The 25,478-nt window shown below is 43.9% G+C and overlaps 1 protein-coding gene across 2 annotated transcripts; it reads left to right on the top strand.

Annotated features, from left to right (window-relative positions):
* The first annotated feature begins 1,642 nt into the window (after positions 1-1,642).
* Positions 1,643-24,298, top strand: LOC139415161 (tripartite motif containing 54). 2 transcript variants are annotated; one of them, XM_071163034.1, is made up of 9 exons: positions 1,643-2,165; positions 4,726-4,901; positions 7,951-8,128; positions 16,088-16,183; positions 16,415-16,648; positions 20,291-20,313; positions 20,671-20,807; positions 20,998-21,036; positions 23,719-24,298. In XM_071163034.1, exons 1-8 carry the CDS (start codon positions 1,995-1,997, stop codon positions 21,027-21,029), a joined length of 1,047 nt encoding a protein of 348 aa, XP_071019135.1. In that variant the 5' UTR covers positions 1,643-1,994; the 3' UTR covers positions 21,030-21,036; positions 23,719-24,298. The 2 variants fall into 2 exon arrangements, with proteins under 2 accessions (XP_071019135.1, XP_071019136.1); XM_071163035.1 differs by lacking the exon at positions 23,719-24,298 and having other exon boundaries at positions 1,828-2,165; positions 20,998-21,237.
* Positions 24,299-25,478: the final 1,180 nt, after the last annotated feature.

The following is a 25,478-nucleotide window of genomic DNA, read 5'->3' as shown; positions in this document are numbered from 1 at the left end:
AAGTACCAAACTGTCTTTATCAGGAATAGCTCAATTGTAGCCATTAGCCACAGTAGACACTAGCTACATTGTAAGTGGGTGGCTGCCTGTAGGCTACTCCAGTAAAATAAATGCAACCAGGAGGTGGAGTAAAGTATGAATGGAGATTTGGCTGCGAATGGGTACGGTATGTGTGTGTGCTTGGCTTACTCTGCACAAAGCCTCCATGTCCTATAAAAGTCCCCTTAAGCTTATTAGCAGCTCGACCCATAGAGATAGATAGAGGACTCATTATGGATATAACCTGTTTTAGCATTGTCATTGAGGGCTTCCAGCATTTTAAAGTAGTCAACTGGGTGGGGATTCCTATGAGTGAAGAGCATAGAGAATGATAGAGGCCTCTAGCAGTCAAAAGGTTGTTTTAGCATGGGGCAGCGCTGTTGAGGGCTTCCATCATGCTTCTGCCATTTTAAAGTAGTCAAAGTCAACTGGGTGGGGATTCCTATGGGTTGTAGCCTCAATGGAGCTGCCCATACTGTCACAGACACAATAATGGCACAGATACAAAGATGAGTCATCTATCTCTATGGCTCAGCCTTACCTCAGCATTGACCTCAATTGTTAAGTAACCAGGAAGTTGGGGCCTCCTAGGTGGCGCAGTGCCTTAGACCACTGTGCATCTCAGTGCTTGAGGCATCACTACAGACCTGGATTCGACCCCAGCCGGCCATGACCGGGAGGCCCATGAGTTGGCGCACAATTGGCCCAGCATCGTCCGGGTTAGTAGAGGGTTTGGCTGGCCGGGATGTCCTTGTCCCATCATACTCTAGTGACTCCTTGTGGCGGGCCGGGTGCCTGCAAGCTAACAGCGGTCGCCAGGTGTAGTGTTTCCTCCGACACATTGGTGCAGCTGGCTCCGGGTTAAGCGAGCAGTGTGTCAAAAAGCAGTGCGGCTTGGCACGGTCCTGTTTCTGAGGACACATGGCTCTCGACCTTCGCCTCTCCCGAGTCCATACGGGGTTTGCGGAGATGGGACGAGACTGTAATTACCAATTGGGGAGAAAAAGTGGTAAAAAAAAGTAACCAGGAAGTTGAGGGTCATTGGCCACTGGTCAGAAGGTGGGTGTCAGAGAAAGTATTTCCGGGTTGATTGGTTACTCAGCTGAGCCCTTTTCTTATGGGCTCCCATTCCAGCTTAGATCTTTTGAATATCCTTCACTGATAATACTTTTTCATATAACGCACATTGAGCAGGTTGAAGTAGGACATTTTCAGATGAACATAATTCACATGGGCCTGCTATTCCCTAGGGTATCTATTGATAATAACATACCGGTAGGACGCCTTATAGTTGTTGCCCATTGCTCAAGTAATGGTTTTGACTAATTTACTAGTAGCACAACATCATGTAGTGTGGAGTGGAGTCGTGTTTGTTGTGATGCCAATAGCAGTGAGTGACCGCCTCCGGACTGACCTGCGTTAAGCAGGGATTAGATTGGTGTTGTGTTACTGACGTTATGTTACATTTTTAGTGCCTCGTCATCGGCACCAGCTATCCCTCTCATGCCCAGTGACTCAGGGGCCTCTAATACACCCCCACCCTACTGAATATTCCAGTGTGTGTGTGTGTGCCTGCACGGGCCTGCCTGTCTGTCTTCCAATCAGTTTACTGCAGACATAAAAATGGACAGAGGAATCTCTCTCCCTCCTCTCTTCTAACACACCCCTGGTTTGTGCTGTGGGTCTGGGGTTAGGAATCCCATGGTCCAGAGTGGCATGCAATTTGGATAGTAACCTGACCCATAACAAACAAAGGCTAAATATATTTCCATGGCAGGGAGGGTCTTTACGCTGGAGGAGAGACAGGCAGAGAGATCGAGGGATAGAGTGATAGAGGGACAGAAAGATCGAGAAGAGAGGCACAGGAAGGTTCCCAGTTCTTTCTTCTTGAAAGCTTCATAGAGCGTCAGACCTTTAGAGAGCTTCACAGTGTCAGTTCCAGACCAGTGTTTGGGATGAACTTTGCACTGGGCTACAAACCTGGGCAACTCGGGGAGTCTAGCACCATGGATAACTTGGAGAAGCAGCTCATCTGCCCCATCTGCCTGGAGATGTTCACCAAGCCTGTGGTCATACTGCCCTGCCAGCACAACCTCTGCAGGAAGTGTGCCAATGACGTCTTCCAGGTAAGAGGGGGGGCGGACGTTTTTTTGCATCACTCTCCTGTCCTGAGGCCATGTGTGGTCAGTTAGTGGTCCAGCATTGATCTGTGATTTGCTGGACCACTAACTGCTGAGAGGAGTACATGTTTTATGGGGTGGCAGGTAGCTAGCAGTTAAGATCATTGGGCCAGGCCTCCGACCATCCTCTCAAGAAAAAAATTGGCCTGCTGCTGAAAGTAATTGGGGACCCCTGCATATATCTTTGGTCGTGTTGAAACCCTCAGGTCACTGTTTGAACTGGAGGAGCCATTCAGATATGGGAGACTCCAACAGCTGCCTCAGTCCTTTAGGAGAGGATGTAACATGGTCTGCCTTTCAGGCCCAGGCCATTAGTGGAGAGTGGAAACAGTATTCCAATGGTCTACTTATCACAGATCATGACAGGATACATTAGATGTATTTATGGAAGTTGGTATGAACCATTTAGCCTTCCTCAATATTCATAGCAGTCTATAGTGTCAAGCCTTCATCCCTTTATGTTGAGGTCTTTATCATAAAGTATTGACTGTGGAGGCTCAATATTTAGTGGTGGGTGGATGGATGGATCAGTGGCTCTGTAGATAAACTTTAGTTTCTGTGTGAAAGGTCCCTCACATTGACTGACTTGAACATTTGTTTTGGGTCCATCCTGGTTAAAGTATCTAACAAGGTTAGTATTCTTGATATCTTGTCACCTTTAGGACCTTTAAGAGGTACAGTGCCTTGCGAATGTATTCGGCCCCCTTGAACTTTGCGACCTTTTGCCACATTTCAGGATTCAAACATAAAGATATAAAACTGTATTTTTTTGTGAAGAATCAACAACAAGTGGGACACAATCATGAAGTGGAACGACATTTATTGGATATTTAAAACTTTTTTAACAAATCAAAAACTGAAAAATTGGGCGTGCAAAATTATTCAGCCCCCTTAAGTTAATACTTTGTAGCGCCACCTTTTGCTGTGATTACAGCTGTAAGTCGCTTGGGGTATGTCTCTATCAGTTTTGCACATCGAGAGACTGAATTTTTTTCCCATTCCTCCTTGCAAAACAGCTCGAGCTCAGTGAGGTTGGATGGAGAGCATTTGTGAACAGCAGTTTTCAGTTCTTTCCACAGATTCTCGATTGGATTCAGGTCTGGACTTTGACTTGGCCATTCTAACACCTGGATATGTTTATTTTTGAACCATTTCATTGTAGATTTTGCTTTATGTTTTGGATCATTGTCTTGTTGGAAGACAAATCTCCATCCCAGTCTCAGGTCTTTTGCAGACTCCATCAGGTTTTCTTCCAGAATGGTCCTGTATTTGGCTCCATCCATCTTCCCATCAATTTTAACCATCTTCCCTGTCCCTGCTGAAGAAAAGCAGGCCCAAACCATGATGCTGCCACCACCATGTTTGACAGTAGGGATGGTGTGTTCAGCTGTGTTGCTTTTACGCCAAACATAACGTTTTGCATTGTTGCCAAAAAGTTCAATTTTGGTTTCATCTGACCAGAGCACCTTCTTCCACATGTTTGGTGTGTCTCCCAGGTGGCTTGTGGCAAACTTTAAACGACACTTTTTATGGATATCTTTAAGAAATGGCTTTCTTCTTGCCACTCTTCCATAAAGGCCAGATTTGTGCAATTTACGACTGATTGTTGTCCTATGGACAGAGTCTCCCACCTCAGCTGTAGATCTCTGCAGTTCATCCAGAGTGATCATGGGCCTCTTGGCTGCATCTCTGATCAGTCTTCTCCTTGTATGAGCTGAAAGTTTAGAGGGACGGCCAGGTCTTGGTAGATTTGCAGTGGTCTGATACTCCTTCCATTTCAATATTATCGCTTGCACAGTGCTCCTTGGGATGTTTAAGCTTGGGAAATCTTTCTGTATCCAAATCCGGCTTTAAACTTCTTCACAACAGTATCTCGGACCTGCCTGGTGTGTTCCTTGTTCTTCATGATGCTCTCTGCGCTTTTAACGGACCTCTGAGACTATCACAGTGCAGGTGCATTTATACGGAGACTTGATTAGACACAGGTGGATTGTATTTATCATCATTAGTCATTTAGGTCAACATTGGATCATTCAGAGATCCTCACTGAACTTCTGGAGAGAGTTTGCTGCACTGAAAGCAAAGGGGCTGAATAATTTTGCACGCCCAATTTTTCAGTTTTTGATTTGTTAAAAAAGTTTGAAATATCCAATAAATGTCGTTCCACTTCATGATTGTGTCCCACTTGTTGTTGATTCTTCACAAAAAAATACAGTTTTATATCTTTATGTTTGAAGCCTGAAATGTGGCAAAAGGTCGCAAAGTTCAAGGGGGCCGAATACTTTCGCAAGGCACTGTATGTAGTAACTCAGTGTTTAGGTCTGTACCCAGTCTTAAGCACTGCACAGTGCATAATCATATTTTGTTTTGTGTCAATGTTTGTGTCAAACAGCTGTTGTCCATATATTCCCTTAACCCTTCAACACCCCCAGTGAGAGTGATGCTTTACCATTTGACTACACTACCCCCTCTCCTCCTCATCCATTCCCCCCCTTTCCCCTCCCAGGCTGCCAACCCCCTGTGGCAGTCTCGGGGGTCCAAGTCCATGTCCACAAGGGGTCGTTTCCGCTGCCCATCATGTCGTCATGAGGCAGTGTTGGACCGCCATGGTGTGTATGGCCTACAGAGGAACCTGCTAGTAGAGAACATCATAGACATCTACAAACAAGAAGAGTCCAGCAGGTCAGTGGTGTGTGCGTGTGTCTGGGTCTGTGAGGGGTACGTGACTGGCTTCTGTAAGCATCCACTAGAACCAGAATGCTCACCAAATGTCAACGTTATACATACAGTTTTGCCATACAACACACACTTCTGCGGTGTTGACCTCTGTTGACTTAAGGACATGGCACGTCAACAAAAGCCATGAGCTACTGCTACTACTGCTACAACCCTATGTGAACTCAGCCATGAAATATTGCTTCCAGTTTCACCTCTCATGCAACAGGCCCTAGGCAGTCAGTGGTGCAAAGACCTAGGCATCTGATTTTACTCTAATGGTGTCACTAGCGCATCTGTGTGTGTTCATCAGCTGCGTCATGTTAACAAACCAGGAATATAGAAACATCGGTCTCCTCATATTGTTGCTGTAACTAGCACACTTTATCAGGAGAACCATCTTGCGGCATTGACACAGATACAGACGTGTGTATCTGGGGTTTGGTTGTAAGTAACATAGATCAAATCAAATCACATTTTATTGGTGTAGTGGATAACAAGTTCAAACAGGTGCCATTAATACAGGTAACGAGTGGAGGACAGAGGTGCCTCTTGAAGAAGAAGTTACAGGTCTGTGAGAGACAAAAATCTTGCTTGTTTGTAGGTGACCAAATACTTATTTTCCACCATAATTTGCAAATAAATTCAATAAAAATCCTGCAATGTGATTTTCTGGATTTTTTTCTCATTTTGTCTATCATAGTTGAAGTGTACCTATGATGAAAATTACAGGCCTCTCTCATCTTTTTAAGTGGGAGAACTTGCACAATTGGTGGCTGACTACATACTTTTTTGCCCCACTGTATTAAGATACAGTAGAAGACTATAGGATACAGTATATACATATGCGATGGGTAAAGCAAGATATGTATACATAATTAAAGGGACTAGTATTCCATTTATTGAAGTGGCCAGTGATTTCAAGTCTATGTATATAGGCAGCAGCCTCTATGTGCTATTGATGGCTATTTAACAGTATGATGGCCTTGAGATAGAAGCTGTTTTTCAGTCTCTCTGTCCGAGATTTGATGCACCTGTACTGACCACACCTTCTGGATGATAGCGGAGTGAACAGGCAGTGGCCCAGTTGGTTGTTGTCCTTGGCCTTCCTGTGACATCGGGTGCTGTAGGTGTCCTGGAGTTCAGGTAGTTTGCCCCTGGTGATGCGTTGGGCAGACCGCATCACCCTCTGGAAAGCCCAGGGGCTGCGTGCGGTGCAGTTGCCATACCAAGTGGTGATACAGCCCGAATGCTCTCGATTGTGCATATGTAGAAGTTTATGAGGGTTTTAGGTGACAAGCCAAATTTCTTCAGCCTCCTGAGGTTGAAGAGGCGCTATTGCGCCTTCTTCACCACACTGTCTGTGTTAATGGACCATTTCAGTTTTCAGTGATGTGTACGCCAAGGAACTTGAAGCTTTCCACCTTCTCCACTGTGGTCCCGTCGATGTAGATAGAGGCGTGCTCCCTCTGCTGTTTCCTGAAGTCCACGATCATCTCCTTTGTTTTGTTAACATTGAGTAGAGGTTATTTTCCTGGCACCACACTCCCAGAGCCCTTACCTCCTCCCTGTAGGCTGTCTCGTCATTGTTGGTAATCATGCCTACTACTGTTGTGTCATCTGCAAACTTGATGATTGAGTTGGAGGCGTGCTTGGCCACACAGTCATGGATGAACAGGGAGTGCAGGAGGGGACTGAGCACGCACCCTTGTGGGGCCCCAGTGTTGAGGATCAGCGAAGTGGAGGTGTTGTTTCCTACCTTCACCACCTCGGGGTGGCCCATTAGGAAGTCCAGGACCCAGTTGCACAGGGCGGGGTTCAGTCCCAGGGCCTCGAGCTTGGAGGGTACTATGGTGTTGAATGCTGAGCTATAGTCAATGAACAGCAGTCTTACATATGTATTGTCTAGATGGGATAGGGCAGTGTGCAGTGTGATGGCGATCGCATTGTCTATGGATCTATTGGGGCGGTAAGCAAATTGAAGTGGGTCTAGAGTAACAGGTAAGGTAGAGGTGATATGATCCTTAACTAGTCTCTCCGAGCACTTCATGATGACAGAAGTGAGTGCTAAGGGGCGATAGTAATTTAGTTCAGTTACCTTTGCTTTCTTGGGTACAGGAACAATGGTGGCCATCTTGAAGCATGTGGGGACAGCACACTGTGATATGGAGAGATTTAATATGCCCGTACACAATCCAGCCAGCTGGTCTGCGCATGCTCTGAGGATGTGGCTAGAGCCCTGCGAGGATTAACACGCTTAAATATCTTACTCACATTGGCCACGGAGAAGGAGAACCCACAGTCCTTGGTAGCAGGCAGTGTCAGTGGCACTGAGTTATTCTAGTGAATATCTGATATTTTTCACTATATCATGTGGTGCACAGGTTAAATTGGGAATTTGGAGGTGGGGGAGCCCTATTTAGAGGGGTTAGGGTATAAGTTAAGCCAGGGTTGAACGTAAGGCCAGGGTTGAACGTAAGGCCAGGGTTGAATGTAAGGCTATGGTTGAACGTAAGGCCAGGGTTAACTTTTATCATTCTCATTTTATATAGAAGGCCACTGGGTGGCAGTCTTTTCCAGTGTTGATATCATTTAGAAACCTGTAGCAGCAATATCACAGCTTGTTCAGGCCTTGTCTTGACACAATAAAGATGAAAGATTATATTGTTACATCAAGGGAAGTGTTTTTGGTTCTCTAACACCGATTTGAGCTATATGAGCAATCTATCTAGTTTCCCTCAACATGATATTCCTCAATGCCTTTTAGTAAATGTGTAAATTGTTCTATATCTATGTGTAGGCTATTCCTCTAGAGAAAATATGAATGGTCAATAGTAGTACAATTCCCCCAATGCCTTCTGGGTTATCTGAAGCCTTGAGAGCTGCTCCCATTTCCTGTTCCATTGACAGAAGAGCCAAATAAAGTGTGTGTGCGTATGCACATTGGTGTGTGTCCGGATGTGTGCTTGTGTGTGTGTTTCTAAGAGGCTGTCCCTTTACTTCTGTGTCCCTGCAGGCCCCTGAACCCCACCAAGGTGGAGCAGCAGCAGCTGATGTGTGAGGAGCATGACGAGGAGAAGATCAACATCTACTGCCTGAGCTGTGAGACGCCCACCTGCTCAATGTGTAAAGTGTTTGGCCAGCACAAGGACTGTGAGGTGGCCCCCCTGCAGAATGTCTACAAGAGACAGAAGGTAATGGAGTACCATGAGTCAAGACCAAGGGTCTGATTGTGATGTCACTCAATATCTCTATTGTCTTGTCTTCCTTTCTGGTAGTCTGTCTGTCTGTTATATCGTCCTTATACTGAAAAGTAATTATCCAATATAACACCTTATGTATAGTCACTGTCTGTATTCATTATGTCCCCCAGATAGAGATTTGAATGTTATTTAAAGTGTAGAGCCAGTGTGTTTATGTGATCTGCCTTATCTAAAGAGTGAGTGAGTGAGTGAGTGAGTGAGTGAGTGAGTGAGTGAGTGAGTGAGAGTGTGTGGTTTGTCTTTGAGTGCTAAGTGTAGTGACAGCAGACAGATGTGTTGAGTTGTGGCTACCCTGCAGGGTTTCATCTCACCGCACACACAAAAACACACACACACATATGACCCTGTCAACCTGCTGGCACGACGACAACTAAGATTGTATATACAGTGCATTCGGAAAGTATTCAGACCCCTTGACTTTTTCCACATCTTCTTACGTTACAGTCTTATTCTAAAATGGATTAATAGTTTTCCCCCCTCATCGATCTACACACAATACCCCATAATGACAAAGCAAAAACAGGTTTCTAAACATTCTTGCAAAATTATTAAAAATAAAAAACTGAAATATCACATATACAAAAGTATTCAGACCATTTACTCAGTACTTTGTTGAAGCACCTGTGGCACCTCGAGTCTTCTTCTCCCATTTTTCTCTGCAGATCCTGTCAAGCTCTGTCAGGTTGGATGCGGTGTGTCTCTGCACAGCTATTTTCAGGTCTGTCCAGAGATGTTCGATCGGGTTCAAGTCCAGGCTCTGGCTGGGCCCCTCAAGGACATTCAGAGACTTGTCCTGAAGCCACTCCTGCGTTGTCTTGGCTGTTTGCTTAGGATTGTTGTCCTGTTGGAAGGTGAACCTTCACCCCAGTCTAAAGTCCTGAGTGCTCTGGATCAAGGATCTCTCTATACTTTGCTCCATTTATCTTTCAATTCTGACTAGACTCCCAGTCCCAGTCTCCCAGTCCCTGCCACTTAAAAACATCCCCATAGCATAATGCTGCTACCACCATGCTTCACCGTAGTGATGCTGCAAGGTTTCCTACAGACGTGACACTTGGCATTCAGGCCAAATAGTTCAATCTCGGTTTTATCAGACCAGACAATCTTGTTTCTCATGGTCTGCGAGTCATTTAGATGCCTTTTGGCAAACTCCAAGCGGGCTTTCATGTGCCTTTCACTGTGTAGTGGCTTCCATCTTGCCACTCTACCATAAAGACCTGATTAGTGGAGTGCTGCATTGATGGTTGTCCTTTTTGAAGGTTCTTCCATCTCCACAGAGGGACTCTGGAGCTCTGTCAGAGTGACCATTGGGATCTCGGGGACCTCCCTGACCAAGGCCCGTCTCCCCCGATTGCTCAGTTTGGCCAGGCGGCCAGCTCTAGGAAGAGTCTTGGTGGTTCCAAACTTCTTCCATTTAAGAATGATGGAGGCCACTGTGTTCTTGGGGACCTTCAATACTGCAGACATTTTTTGGTACCCTTCCCCAGATCTGTGCCTCGACACAATCCTTTCTCGGAGCTCTACAGACAATTCCTTCAACTTCATGGCTTCAACTTCATGGCTTTATTTTTAATACATTTGCAAAAATTTCTAAAAACCTGTTTTCGCTTTGTCTTTTAAAAAAAATTTTTTTTGCCGTTTTTCTCCCCAATTCCGTAGTATCCAATTGTTGTAGTAGCTACTATCTTGTCTCATCGCTACAACTCCCGTACGGGCTCGGGAGAGACGAAGGTTGAAAGTCATGCGTCCTCCGATACACAACCCAGCCAGCCGTACTGCTTCTTAACACAGTGCGCATCCAACCCGGAAGCCAGCCGCACCAATGTGTCGGAGGCTACACCGTGCACCTGGCAACCTTGGTTAGCACGCACTGCGCCCGGACCGCCACAGGAGTTGCTGGTGCGCGATGAGACAAGGACATCCCTACCGACCAAGCCCTCCCTAACCCGGATGACGCTAGGCCAATTGTGCGTCTCCCCCCGGACAGAGCCTGGGCGCGAACCCAGGGACTCTGATGGCACAGCTGGCGCTGCAGTACAGCGCCCTTAACCACTGCGCCACCCGGGAGGAATCGCTTTGTCATTAGGGGATATTGATGAGGATTTGTTTTATTTAATCCATTTTAGAATAAGGCTGTGACATAACAAAATGTGAAAAAGTCGAGGGATCTGAATACTTTCTGAATTCTTATTTATTTATTTATTTCACCTTTATTTAACCAGGTAGGCAAGTTGAGAACAAGTTCTCATTTACAATTGCGACCTCGCCAAGATAAAGCAAAGCAGTTCGACACATACAACGACACAGAGTTACACATGGAGTAAAACAAACATACAGTCAATAATACAGTAGAAACAAGTCTATATATGATGTGAGCAAATGAGGTGAGATAAGGGAGGTAAAGGCAAAAAAAAGGCCATGGTGGCAAAGTAAATACAATATAGCAAGTAAAACACTGGAATGGTAGATTTGCAGTGGAAGAATGTGCAAAGTAGAAATAAAAATAATGGGGTGCAATTTTTTTATTTTTTATAAATAAATAAGGAGCAAAATAAATAAAATAAATAAATACAGTAGGGAAAGAGGTAGTTGTTTGAGCTAAATTATAGGTGGGCTATGTACAGGTGCAGTAATCGGTGAGCTGCTCTGACAGCTAGTGCTTAAAGCTAGTGAGGGAGATAAGTGTTTCCAGTTTCAGAGATTTTTGTAGTTCGTTCCAGTCATTGGCAGCAGAGAACTGGAAGCCAAAGAAATAATTGGTTTTGGGGGTGACCAGAGAGATATACCTGCTGGGGCATGCTACAGGTGGGTGATGCTATGGTGACCAGCGAGCTGAGATAAGGGGGGACTTTACCTAACAGGGTCTTGTAGATGACATGGAGCCAGTGGGTTTGGCGACGAGTATGATGCGAGGGCCAGCCAACGAGAGCGTACAGGTCGCAATGGTGGGTAGTATATGGGGCTTTGGTGACAAAACGGATGGAACTGTGATAGACTGCATCCAATTTGTTGAGTAGGGTATTGGAGGCAATTTTGTAAATGACATCGCCAAAGTCGAGGATTGGTAGGATGATCAGTTTTACAAGGGTATGTTTGGCAGCATGAGATTTAACTTTGGATTGGAGATGTTTGATGAGGATCTGGAAGGAGAGTTTACAGTCTAACCAGACACCTAGGTATTTGTAGTTGCCCACGTATTCTAAGTCAGAGCTGTCCAGAGTAGTGATGTTGGACAGGTGGGCAGGTGCATGCAGCGATTGGTTGCATGTAGTTTTACTTGTATTTAAGACCAATTGGAGGCCACGGAAGGAGAGTTGTATGGCATTGAAGCTTGCCTGGAGGGTTGTTAACACAGTGTCCAAAGAAGGGCCAGAAGTATACATAATGGTGTCGTCTGCGTAGAGGTGGATCAGAGACTCACCAGCAGCAAGAGCGACATCATTGATGTATACAGAGAAGAGAGTCGGTCCAATAATTGAACTCTGTGGCACCCCCATAGAGACTGCCAGAGGTCCGGACAGCAGACCCTCCGATTTGACACACTGAATTCTATCAGAGAAGTAGTTGGTGAACCAGGCGAGGCAATCATTTGAGAAACCAATGCTGTCGAGTCTGTCGATGAGGATGTGGGGATTGACAGAGTCGAAAGCCTTGGCCAGGTCAATGAATACGGCTGCACAGTATTGTTTCTTATCGATGGCGGTCAAGATATTGTTTAGGACCTTGAGCGTGGCTGAGGTGCACCCATAACCAGCTCTGAAACCAGATTGCATAGCAGAGAAGGTATGGTGAGATTCGAAATGGTCGGTAATCTGTTTGTTGACTTGGCTTTCGAATACGTTAGAAAGGCAGGGTAGGATAGATATAGGTCTGTAGCAGTTTGGGTCAAGAGTGTCCCCCCCTTTGAAGAGGGGATGACCGCAGCTGCTTTCCAATCTTTGGGAATCTCAGATGACACGAAAGAGAGGTTGAACAGGCTAGTAACAGGGGTGGCAACAATTTCGGCAGATAATTTTAGAAAGAAAGGGTCCAGATTGTCTAGCCCGGCTGATTTGTAGGGGTCCAGATTTTGCAGCTCTTTCAGAACATCAGCTGACTGGATTTGGGAGAAGGAGAAATGGGGAAGGCTTGGGCGAGTTGCTGTGGGGGGTGCAGTGCTGTTGACCGGGGTAGGGGTAGCCAGGTGGAAAACATGGCCAGCCGTAGAAAAATGCTTATTGAAATTCTCAATTATAGTGGATTTAACAGTGGTGACAGTGTTTCCTATCTTCAGTGCAGTGGGCAGCTGGGAGGAGGTGTTCTTATTCTCCATGGGCTTTACAGTGTCCCAGAACTTTTTTGAGTTAGTGTTGCAGGAAGCAAATTTCTGCTTGAAAAAGCTAGCCTTGGCTTTTCTAACTGCCTGTGTATAATGGTTTCTAGCTTCCCTGAAAAGCTGCATATCACGGGGGGCTGTTCGATGCTAATGCAGAACGCCATAGGATGTTTTTGTGTTGGTTAAGGGCAGTCAGGTCTGGGGAGAACCAAGGGCTATATCTGTTCCTGGTTCTAAATTTCTTGAATGGGGCATGCTTATTTAAGATGGTTAGGAAGGCATTTAAAAAAAATAACCAGGCATTCTCTACTGACGGGATGAGATCAATATCCTTCCAGGATACCCCGGCCAGGTCGATTAGAAAGGCCTGCTCGCTGAAGTGTTTCAGGGAGCGTTTGACAGTGATGAGTGGAGGTCGTTTGACCTCTGACCCATTAGGATGCAGGCAATGAGGCAGTGATCGCTGAGATCTTGGTTGAAGACAGCAGAGGTGTATTTAGAGGGCAAGTTGGTTAGGATGATATCTATGAGGGTGCCCGTGTTTATGGCTTTGGGGAAGTACCTGGTAGGTTCATTGATAATTTGTGTGAGATTGAGGGTATCAAGCTTAGATTGTAGGATGGCTGGGGTATTAAGCATGTTTCAGTTTAGGTCGCCTAGCAGAACGAGCTCTGAAGATAGATGGGGGGCAATCAGTTCACATATGGTGTCCAGAGCACAGCTGGGGGCAGAGGGTGGTCTATAGCAGGCGGCAACAGTGAGAGAGTTGTTTTTAGAGAGGTGGATTTTTAAAAGTAGAAGTTCAAATTGTTTGGGTACAGACCTGGATAGTAGGACAGAACTCTGCAGGCTATCTTTGCAGTAGATTGCAACACCACCCCCTTTGGCAGTTCTATCTTGTCTGAAAATGTTGTAGTTTGGGATGAAAATTTCAGAATTTTTGGTGGTCTTCCTAAGCCAGGATTCAGACACAGCTAGAACATCCGGGTTGGCAGAGTGTGCTAAAGCAGTGAATAAAACAAACTTAGGGAGGAGGCTTCTAATATTAACATGCATGAAACCAAGGCTATTACGGTTACAGAAGTAATCAAAAGAGAGCGCCTGAGGAATAGGAGCGGAGCTAGGCACTGCAGGGCCTGGATTCACCTCTACATCACCAGAGGAAACGAGGAGTAGGATAAGGGTACGGCTAAAAGCAATGAGAATTGGTCGTCTAGAAGGTCTGGAACAGAGAGTAAAAGGAGGTTTCTGGGGGCGATAAAATAGCTTCAAGGTATAATGTACAGACAAAGGTATGGTAGGATGTGAATACAGTGGAGGTAAACCTAGGTATTGAGCGATGATGAGAGAGATATTGTCTCTAGAAACATCATTGAAACCAGGAGATGTCATCGCATGTGTGGAAGGTGGAACTAATAGGTTAGATAAGGTACAGTGAGTAGGACTAGAGGCTCTACAGTGAAATAAGCCAATAAACACTAACCAGAACAGTAATGGACAAGGCATATTGACATTAAGGAGAGGCATGCTTAGTCGAGTGATCATAAGATTCCAGTGAGTAGTGAGGTTGGTTGGGGTCACGGCGATTCAGACAGCTATCCGGGCCATCGGTAGCAAGCTAGCATAGGATGGAGGTCTGTTTTTAGCCACCTCGTGTGTTTCCGTCGGTAGGATTAGTGGGGTTACGTGTGGTAGAGGGGATCAATCCAATTCGCCCAAAAAAAATAGATATAGTTATAGAGGCCCAAGAAAAACTAAACAAATTGTCCGATAGGTCTATTCAGATAGCAGCCGATAAGACAGCTAACGATTAGCGGACCGCAGATGGGCGTTCAGGTAATGTTGCGACTGAGGAGCCAGCTGGATAACTCCCAGTCCAGTTGTGAAGGCCCGGTGGGGCTCCGCGTTGGCAGTAAAACGGGTCCGGATAGGTGATTGTAGCCCAGGAGTGACTGATGGAACTTCAGCTGGCTAGCTCTGGAATAATTTATGTTTGCTCCGGAATCGATGTAAGCCGATAGTCACACGGATAGCAGCTAGCTAGCTGCGAGATCCAGGTATAAATGTTATGGACAGTTCTCCTATCTGCTGATAGTGTTGGTGCCAGTCTAAAGGTGTCTGTTCCGAGGACACACTGGTTATTATTCTGTGAGACTGTGTGAATGCACTGTATATGGAACTGAAAAAGAACCAAAAACATACTGAACAAAAATATGAATGCAACATGCAAAGTGTTGGTCACATGCTACAAAATGTTCCGCACACACAAAAAGCTTATTTCTCTCACATTCTGTGCACAAATTTGTTGACATCCCTGTTACTGAGCATTTCTCCTTTGCCAAGATAATCCATCCACCTGACAGGTGTGGCAAGTCAAGAAGCCGATTAAACAGCATGAGCATTACACAGGTGAACCTTGTACTGGGGACAGTAAAAGTCCACTCCAAAATGTGCAGTTATTTCACACAACGCAATGCCACAGATGTCTCAAGTTTTGAGGAAGCATACAATTGGCATGCTGACGGCGGAAATGTCCACCAGAGCTGTTTCCAGAGAATTTAATGTTAATTTATCTACCATAAGCTGCCTCCAACGTTATTTAAGAGAATTTGGCAGTACGTGCAAACAGCCTCACAACCACAGACCACGTCTAACCACGCCAGCCCAGGAGCTCCACATCCGGCTTCTTCACCTGCAGTATTGTCTGAGACCAGCCATCCGGACAGTTGAGGAAACTGAGGAGGATTTCTGTCTGTAATAAAGCCCTTTTGTGGGGAAAAACTCATTCAGATTGGCCTGGATCCAAAGTGGGTGGGCCTATGCCCTCCCAGGCCTACCCATGGATGCGCCCCTGCCCAGTCATGTGAAAATCTAAAATTAGGACCTAATGAATTTATTTAAATTGACTGATTTTCTTATATGAACTGCAACTCGGTAAAACTGTTGAAAATGTTGCATGTTGCGTTTATATTTTTGTTCACTATTGTTATTCAAAGGGTTCTCCTATGGGAACAGCCAAATAACCCTTTTAGGTTCTAGATAGCACCTTTTCTTTCTAAGACTGTAACTTTCCCCTACAGGATCCAAGTGAACGGTGACTAATATCAAAGTGAAGGTCACTTGTTAAGGATGGATAATGTGCCTGGCTGTTGAGTAATACTGAAGGGGAAGCCACCCACACAAACATGATACATACACGTTACATATTTGCTGTATCTACTTTCATAAGCTAAAATAAGTATGTTTGAATGGACTATAACATCAGGTGGCTTTGGTGACAAATGTGCCTTGCATTCATTGCTCACTCGCTCACTATGAATCATTCATTACAAATACAGACGAGGAAGGTTAACGAGCAACTTCAGCTAATGTTTTATGCATTGTTAAAAAAACAACACTTTCGATATTTAAATCTTCAATCTATCATCCCAATTGTGTGAACTACTACCTAAAGTGTCAGCTGAGGGATGGAACAAAAGCCTTCATATCCTATAGCCCTCCAGGATTAGGGGTTGGTGACCACTGGTGAAGTGAGTACAGATTTTAACCCATCGTGTTATGTTGATTGGCTGCAGACGGAGCTGAGTGACGGCATCGCCATCTTGGTGGCTGGGAACGACCGTATCCAGGCCCTCCTCTCTCAGATGGAGGAGACCTGCAGGTCCATCCAGGTGAGAATGTTACCCACTACAACCACTCAGACCTCTCACTTCACAGTCACAAAGCTCACTGTGGAGTCACCACACACATCACTGTGAACAACCTGTTGTATTGTAATAACTAGCATCAATAAGTATTAATACATTATTTATAAACTATTAATAAATATATATATATTGAAAAAATTTATAAGGGCTTGTTCAAGTTATTATTAGGTGTTTCCAATGGGTGTCTGTGTGCAGGAGAACGGCCGTCGTCAGAAGCAGAGTCTGTGTGATAAGTTTGACGGGCTGTATGCCATCCTGGAGGAGAGGAAGAAGGAGTTGGTGGGTATGATCAGCCGCCAGCAGGATGACAAGCTGGACTACATCCGCTCCCTCATGCGTCGCCACGGAGACCACCTGGAGGGAGCCGTCAAGTTGGTGGCGACAGCCATCCAGTCCATGGAGGAACCACAGATGGCCGTGTTCCTACAGGTAAGCAGTATGGATGGAACACTAGCACTGAACCTAGGTACACTGTCTGGCCTCAGTAACTGGACCTAGGGTATGTACCAGTATGTCATGTAATGGAATAGAATAATGGTCAGATGTAACTTTAGATGTAAATTCTTGAGCAGAAAAGTTGCCTGTTTCAGCCCTTGTAAACTGGACGAGGATCAGTGTTCCTGCAGGTAGCTAATGTTTCACTGTCTTAGGATCAGTAGCCCTACAGGTAGCCTATGAGTCAGGGGACCCTCAACAAAGTACTGTAATAGGATCAGTTGTGTGATCAATGTCTCTGGGAACTCTGGTCCTATGGTTCTCTGATCGCACACTGTAAAGAGGAATTTCCAGGTGAAAGGGAGAGCAGTCATTGGTAAAGTAAATCCAAAATATATGTGGTTTAATACAAGTTGCAACAGGGAGATACCTCCAGCACGAAAGCAGAGCAGATGTCTCACGAGCCTCTCTAAGCAGGCCCTCATATCCTAATCATATGTTCTGGAAACACATAACTAAAGACATAACACAAAGCAGTGAATCACACAGTCTCACAGAATAATAACCAGTGTGTCCTCGGAACAGACACCTTTAGACTGGCACCAACACTATCCGCAGATAGGAGAACTGTCCATAAAATTCTGGTCTAGCATACAAGTCTAGTGACCATCAACCTTGCACATATTAGAATCATGTTACAGAAAGGAAAAGGAAAATATGTTAGCTGTGTTCGAATACACATACTAACCGCACTAACCATACTATTTGTGACGTAAATTAATTATGTAGTATGCTTATTGGTCATAGTATAGATAGAGTTAGTATGCTAAAAGCTACCGGATGTCGTAATAAATTCACCAAAGTACAAAGTACAGTACCAGTCAAAAGTTTGGACACACCTACTCATTCCAGGTTTTTTCTTTATTTGTAATATTATCTACATTGTAGAATAATAGTGAAGTCATCAAAACTATGAAATAACACATATGGAATCATGTGGTAACCAAAAAAGTGTTAAATAAATGAAAATGTATTCTTCAAAGTAGCCAAATCAAAATACAGTATATTATATTTGAGATTCTTCAAAATAGCCATTCTTTGCCTTGATGACAGCTTTGCATACTCTTGGCATTCTCTCAACTAGCTTCACCTGGAATACTTTTCCAAACAGTCTTGAAGGAGTTGATGAGCACTTGTTGGCTGCTTTTCCCTCACTCTGCGGTCCAATTCATCCCAAATCATCTCAATTGGGTTGAGGTCGGGTGATTGTGGAGGCCAGGTCATCTGATGCAGCACTCCATCACTCTCCTTCTTAGTCAAATAGCCCGTACACAGCCTGGAGGTGTTGTTGATGTTGGGTCATTGTTCTGTTGAAAAACAAATGATAGTCCCAATACGCGCAAACCAGATGGGATGCAGAATGCTGTGGTAGCCATGCTGGTTAAACGTGCCTATATTCTAAATAAATCACAGACAGTGTCACCAGCAAAGCACTCCCACACCATCACACCTCGTCCTCCGTGCTTCACAGAGGGAACCACACATGCGGAGATCATCCGTTCACCTACTCTACGTCTCACAAAGACACGGCGGTTGGAACCAAAAATCTCAAATTTAGACTCATCAGACCAAAGGACAGATTTCCACCGGTCTAATGTCCATTGCTCGTGTTTCTTGGCCCAAGCAAGACTCTTCTTCTTATTGGTGTCCTTCAGTAGTAGTTTTTTTGCAGCAATTCAACCATGAAGGCCTAATTCATGCAGTCTCCTCTGCACAGTTGATGTTGAGATGTGTCTGTTACTTGAACTCTGTGAAGCATTTATTTGGGCTGCAATTTCTGAGGCTGGTAACTCTAATAAACTTATCCTATGCACCAGAGGTAACTCAGGGTCTTCCTGTCCTGTGACGGTCCTCATGAGAGCCAGTTTCATTATAGGGCTTGGTGGTTTTTGCGACTGCACTTGAAGAAACTTTCAAAGTTCTTGAAATTTTCCGTATTGACTGACCTAAATTTCTTAAAGTAATGATGGACTGTCGTTTTTCTTTGCTTATTTGAGCTGTTCTTGCCATAATATGGACTTTTACCAAATAGGGCTATCTTCTGTATAACAACCCTACCGTGTCACAACACAACTGATTGGCTCGAACGTATTAAGGAAAGACATTCCACAAATGAACTTTTAACAAAGCACACCTGTTAATTGAAATGCCTTACTGACTACCTCATGAAGCTGGTTGAGAGTATGCCAAGAGTGTGCAAAGCTGTCATCAAGGCCAAAGGGTGGCTACTTTGAAGAATATTTTTTCATTTTTTTAACACTTTTTTGGTTACTACATGATTCCATATGTGTTATTTCATAGTTTTGATGCCTTCACTATAATTCTACAATGTGGAAAACAGTAAAAAAAAATAAAGAAAAACCTTGGAACGAGTAGGTGTGTCCAATTTTTTTGACTGGAACTGTATACACGCAGTGGCAATTCCGTGCTCTTAGGGGCCCATAATGCAATTCTTCAGAAAATGGGCGTCGTTTTCAGAATTGAAAAAATGCCGGAAAATATGCAGGCGAAGTCTGACGAGAGTGCATACAAATTCATTGTTTTAACTAATTATGACAAATGTAAATAAAATGTTGAGTAATGTAATAAAGTAATAACTATTCAAATAAGTTACGTTACACGTTATGTTGGCTGACAGTTAGTTAGCTACGCTATCCTTACGAACAGCTTAGCGTTACACAGCAGTATTTACCGGTGTGTTAGCTAGTTATCTAACGTTAGTTGGTTACTAATAATACATCGAACTTGCCAAGCAGTATATTAACTATATGCTATCTAACTACCCAACTTCTATTGACTTGGTTGTTCACATCATTTTTAGCTGTATAGTTGTTGTGCGTTCTCAATGGACATGGTTAATTCTGGCTATCTACTCCGATTTCAGAACACTCCTGTCTGAGTGTGCCAGAGCGCAGAATAATTTATGAATTTACTTGCCCTAGCAGAGTTGGTTTGGCGGTGTTTATGTTATCCAGACCGTTCGTGACTGTAACTGTACTGCTGTCAACAAATTAATAACGTTGTTTTTTTGCTGTCGTTTACTGACACCTGCCTCATTATTTGACCTCTGGTCCCCTGGCCATCAATACTGTCCTTGGAACAGAGCCAGGTTGGATGACGTGCTCCTGCTGCAGACAGATGGTAGTTAAAACCCCAGCTAGGGGAGAGATAGATGGTACCATTCATGTCATCCATCCATCCAGCAGTCCTCTCCTCCACTCAGGCCCCAGCTCTACTCCTCTCCTCCACTCAGGTCCCTTGGTCTACTCCTCTCCACTCAGGTCCCTGGCTCTACTCCTCTCCTCCACTCAGGTCCCTGGCTCTATAAAGAGCTACAGATTGAGTAAAGCTTGTAACTGAAGTGTCTCTTTATTCACCTCCCTCATTGTTCATGCTTGCAAGCCGTTGGTTTAGTCAACCAGTTTACAGGTAGCGCTAGCAGCGAGTGTTAGGATGGTGGCAGGCGCATGTTTTAAACTCATTCTGGTTTAGATATAGCACTAATTGACCTCCGAAAATAAGTGCTGGAAATTAAACTAAATGTAATAGCCTACCCATCGTTTCTTTTCTCCACAGAGCATCAAGGATATATTTAAAAAGTAAGTCAAATTCTTGTTTTCGTCTGTTTAGTGTTCGATTCTGCTTCATAAGGGGTGTTTAGCTGGAAAGTCACAAATTGCATTACATTCACTAACACAAACACACCAATTGCATTGACTGTAAAGCTAAAGTAACTGCACAGAAGATGCGTGTGATTTGAAGTTATGTCTGATTGCTGGCTGCTGATAGCTAATACATTATAATGGAGCTCTCCACCTGTAGAGTTATCGAGCAGACCCAACCAGCCTGCGTCACTACCAGCCACAGGGGTACAGAGGACGTTGCTATCCATCGCTGTCTGTCACCTCCTATTTGTTTGTCTCTGAACTATGACCTCACCACTGTGTCCTTTTAAGGATCGGCACCACTGCCAAGGTGTCCAGTATGGAATGTCCAGAGCCGGGCTACGAGAGCATGGCCCATCTTGTCATCAACATAGCGAATGTGGCAGACATGCTGAGGACCATTGACTTCATCACAGTTAGGGCCTCAGGTATTACAATATGACCATATATGGAGAGTTTAGTCATTAATGTTTCTCTATACATGACTCTAGCCTCAGGGTACTGACGCATGTTCAGCTCCGAACATTAACCCCAAAACTATTTTCAATTGCACTTTCAAGGCTATTTCCCTTGTTTTTGCTGGTCTGTCTTAATGTGGTGCTCTCTGTGTGGTTGCAGGTTTCCAGGAAAAGGACGGGGAGGATGGTTAAGATCTGGGTGAGGACTTAGCATCGCTGGCAACAGGGGATGTAGACTATGGGCGATGCTAGTTGAAAAGGGTCAAAGAAAGAAAAACCATGCTATGCTGCTCCCGTGCTTTATTTCCTTACACACATTTACAACATTTAGGCTTCAAACACAAAGGCTGTTAAATATAGTTATACTGTATATTGTTCCTTCTGACATCAGTCTTAAACATATCTGTAAAGGCTGAAATCAAGTGTTTAATATCTAGAATATGGATGGATCACTTGTCTTGTTTACCCCACAGCCAACTCATTTCAAATGGAGAGACCAGGCATTCTTTCTCCTCTCAGTGATAAAGTAATTCCATATTTCCCTTGCTACCTCCAAAAGTGTAACGATCCTAGGGCCAGGGGACCCTTCGGCCTCACAGCGTCACTGTAACATGCCAGAGATTAATTAACTAACTAGAAGTACACATTTGACTGGCCTGTTATTTATACATGATTAAAGTTTCAACTAGAAACTCTCAAGTGAGGAGTCTGATGTATTGATTGGGCTTTACCTGGGTGTACTGACAATGAAAATGCTTGAAAATGCTTGTAATTTTGGCTTAATATACAGCACCAGTCAAAGGTTTGGACACACCTACTCATTCAAGGGTTTTTCTTAAAATGTTACTATTTTAATAGTGAAGACATCAAAACTATGAAATAACACATATGGAATCATGCAGTAACCAAAGAAGTGTTAAACAAATCAAAATATATTTTATATTTGCGATACTTCAAAGTAGCCATCCTTTTCCTTGATGACAGCATTGCATACTCTTGGCATTCTCTCAACCAGCTTCACCTGGAATGCTTTTCCAAACAGTTCCCACATATGCTGAGCACTTGTTCGCTGCTTTTCCTTCACTCAGTGATCCAACTCATCCCAAACCATCTCAATTGGGTTGAGGTCGGGTGACTGTGGAGGCCAGGTCTTCTGATGCAGCACTCCATCACTCTACTTCTTGGTCAAATAGCCCTTACATAGCCTGGAGGCGTGTTGGGTCATTGTCCTGTTGAAAAACAAATGATAGTAATTCTAAATAAATCACTGACAGTGTCACCAGCAAAGCACCATGACATCACCTCCTCCATGCTTCCCGGTGGGAACCACACATGCGGAGATCATCCGTTCACCTACTCTGCGTCTCACAAAGACACAGCGGTTGGAACCAAAAATCTCAAATTTTTGACTCATCAGACCAAAGGACAGATTTCCACCGATCTAATGTCCATTGCTCGTGCCCAAGCAAGTCTCTTCTTATTGTTGGTGTCCATTAGTAGTAGTTTCTTTAATAGCAATTTGACCATGAAGGCTTGATTCACGCAGTCTCCTCTGAACAGTTGATGTTGAGATGTGTCTGTTACTTGAACTCTGTGAAGCATTTATTTGGGCTGCAATTTCTGAGGCTGGTAGCTCCAATGAACTTACCCTCTGGCTCAAATGCATTAAGGAAAGAAATTCCACTATTTAACTTTTAACAAGGCACACCTGTTAATTGAAATGCATTCCAGGTGTCTATCTGATGAAGCTAGTTGAGAGAATGCCAAGAGTGTGCAAAGCTGTCATCAAGGCAAAGGGTGACTGACTACTTTGAAGAATCTCAAATATAAAATATATTTAGATTTGTTGAACACTTTGTTGGTTACTACATGATTCAATATGTGTTATTCTATAGTTTTGATGTCTTCACTATTATTCTACAATGTAGAAAATAGTGAAAATTAAGAAAAACCCTGGAATGAGTAGGTGTGTCCACACTTTTGACTGGTAATGTAGATCATGACTCTTACACTGGGCATTCAGCTCTGTTAAAAAGCTCTGCCTCCTAGTGCCTTGGGTTGGGACCTCAGCTTGACATGTAATGAAGAATAGACCTTTCCTGTGTCTCACACACCGATCTGAGCCATGTTTCTGTAACCTGTGTCATTACTTATAATAGTTATACATAACTATTGCCCCTGCTTGTGATGGGGTTGTTGTGGATATATGGCCCTAAGCCTAGGTGCTCACATGAGCTAACGTTGCCCCCGGGGCTGTCGACCTCTGATTGCGGGAAGGGGTGGAGAGGGAGGGGACACACACGATAGGCGAGACAGAGCTAGGAGTAATTGATGGGGTGTGTGTGTGTGCGTGCTCACCACAGCAAGAGTTCCATGACTATGAATGGAGATTGATCCGTGTCGGCCACCAGTGATCCGAGGTTGACACAGTTTTCTGGCAACAATCTGTTCCAGCAATAATTCTTCACACTATTTGAGGGATGATACAGAACAGAATGTCCATGATATGTACAGTACTGGAAGGGGTTAACTGAGTGGGGTTTTCATATCTCTGACTCATAGAATCTAAGGGGAAACTATAGTAGACATTGCTTAAAACTATGGAGCAAATTTAACATTTCCGAAGGACATTAACACAATTACATAGAATCTCTAACAGCCGGAAGCAGAGAATCTCCCTCCACTATGTAATGAGGAGAGTCATAGTATATTCATGTCAAGAGACAAAACACAGTGTCCTCTCCTCTCCCACTTGGTGCCCCCGTTTAATGTTTGACTTCAAAAATAGACCCAGTCCAACAGGAAATGAAGACAGTGGTGATGGTATGAGATTGTCATGCTCAACTCACATTAATCAATCTCCTCTTTTGTTTTAATCAAGGTTTTTCCAGTCAAGAAAGGACTACTTAGAGGGTTTATGGTAATCCCCTGCGCACATCCATCCAGAGTATTGATGTTTGCCTTTACCATTCGGCTGTCAACTGGTTTTGCTGTCCACAGTATTTACATTGAGTGAATTACAGATCTACAATAGAGAATAAAGCTCAAACATCACACAGTTGAAGGCCTCCCTCGCCACCCACATCAGATATATGTACAAAAGCCTGTGTATTATGTGTACATTTGATAAGCTAAGTATAATCCACTGAAATGTATCCCACTGTTGGTTTGAATTGTGCATGTTGTGAAGTAGGAAGAATATTGTTGTTTTTCCTCACCTAACACTCCTTCTAGTGCTTGTGATTATCCTGCTACTTCCTCTTCAACAGACTTTACTTTGACAAGAGTTCCACAAGTGCCTTGAAGGAAAAATTATGACTAATATTGTAGAGACCGAAGCAACTGTAAGCTGCACTTCTAAAAGTTTATGAGGAGAACTGAATGCTCCGATGGTATAGTATATGCACTTTTTAGTCTCAGTTTACATCATTTTATAGAAATAAACATGCATTTCATTGTGATATCTTCCCTCTCCTTTTCTGAGGAAATGTTTGCACTACCAACCCTGACCCAGAGCTACGGCTGCTACTTTGATTCCAGAGGGATCAGTAATTGAATGTATCTTTATGGTGTTAACACAACGAGGAACAAGGCAGCAGAATTCCACCATACTGACAGTCTGACAGAGCTGTCTGACAGAGCTGAGCCGTATAGTAGAAACACCATGTCGGGGGCCATTTTGACGACCTCTTACAAGTTCACAGCAACCATTACACTATTATGTAGGCTTCCACGTTATGCATTTAACAAGAAGGCAGGCAACTGCTGTAAAGGTAACTGTTTAATGAGAGTTAAAGGTGAAGACTGCAATGAATTTTAGGCCATAGAGGTTTTGCAATGAGTGTTCAGCCAGAGTTTACTACTCAGGTGTTGTATTTGAATGGGCAAGAGGAACCTCAGCAGCATGACTATAATGTCTTACAAGTCAGCAGAATAGTTTCCTTTACTACATTCATTACTGTAAGAGACTATGACAGAGTCAATATCATTTTTTTCAGAACTTTTTTATTACAAAATATAAATGGCAAAAAAGCGTTTCTTTACTGCTAAACCATGGGATCATAAGATATGTCCAGATGATTAGGGTTTGACAAAGCAGTCTACATAAAATTAAGCATTTTCTTTTTTTGTTCTTTAAGGTAAGCATGCTGTACTACAGAGGACAGTTCACTCAGACGAACATATAATAAGGGGGGGTGTAAAGTGTAGGATATGTTCACCTAGTCCCAGATAAAATTGGATATTAGTTGTATCACAAAAAAGCTTGGGCACTGGCAGACCCCATACCTCAGCATTTCCCAAACATTTCCCAAGGGTTGCACGTTTTGGTTTTTGCCCTAACACCACACAGCTGATTTAAATAATGAACTCATCATCAAGCTTTGATAATTTGAATCAGCTTTGTAGTGCAGGGCAAAAACTAAAATGCGCACCCCTTGGGATCCCCAGGACCGAGTTTGGGAAACGCTGCCATACCTGGATTAATGTGAAAAGGCTTCTTCTACTGGCTGGATTGCTGTCTGCCAAGTGAGCTAACAAAACAAGGGCAAATTGATAATAACCATAAACAAAATATGTGGCATAATGTAAATATAGTAATGATCAACATTTTACATTTTAGTCATTTAGCAGACTCTCTTA

This window comes from Oncorhynchus clarkii, chromosome 8 (assembly GCF_045791955.1).
Source record: "Oncorhynchus clarkii lewisi isolate Uvic-CL-2024 chromosome 8, UVic_Ocla_1.0, whole genome shotgun sequence".
Lineage (NCBI taxonomy): Eukaryota > Metazoa > Chordata > Actinopteri > Salmoniformes > Salmonidae > Oncorhynchus > Oncorhynchus clarkii.
Note: the sequence above shows the minus strand (reverse complement) of the source record. Positions and strands in the feature narration are given on the sequence as shown.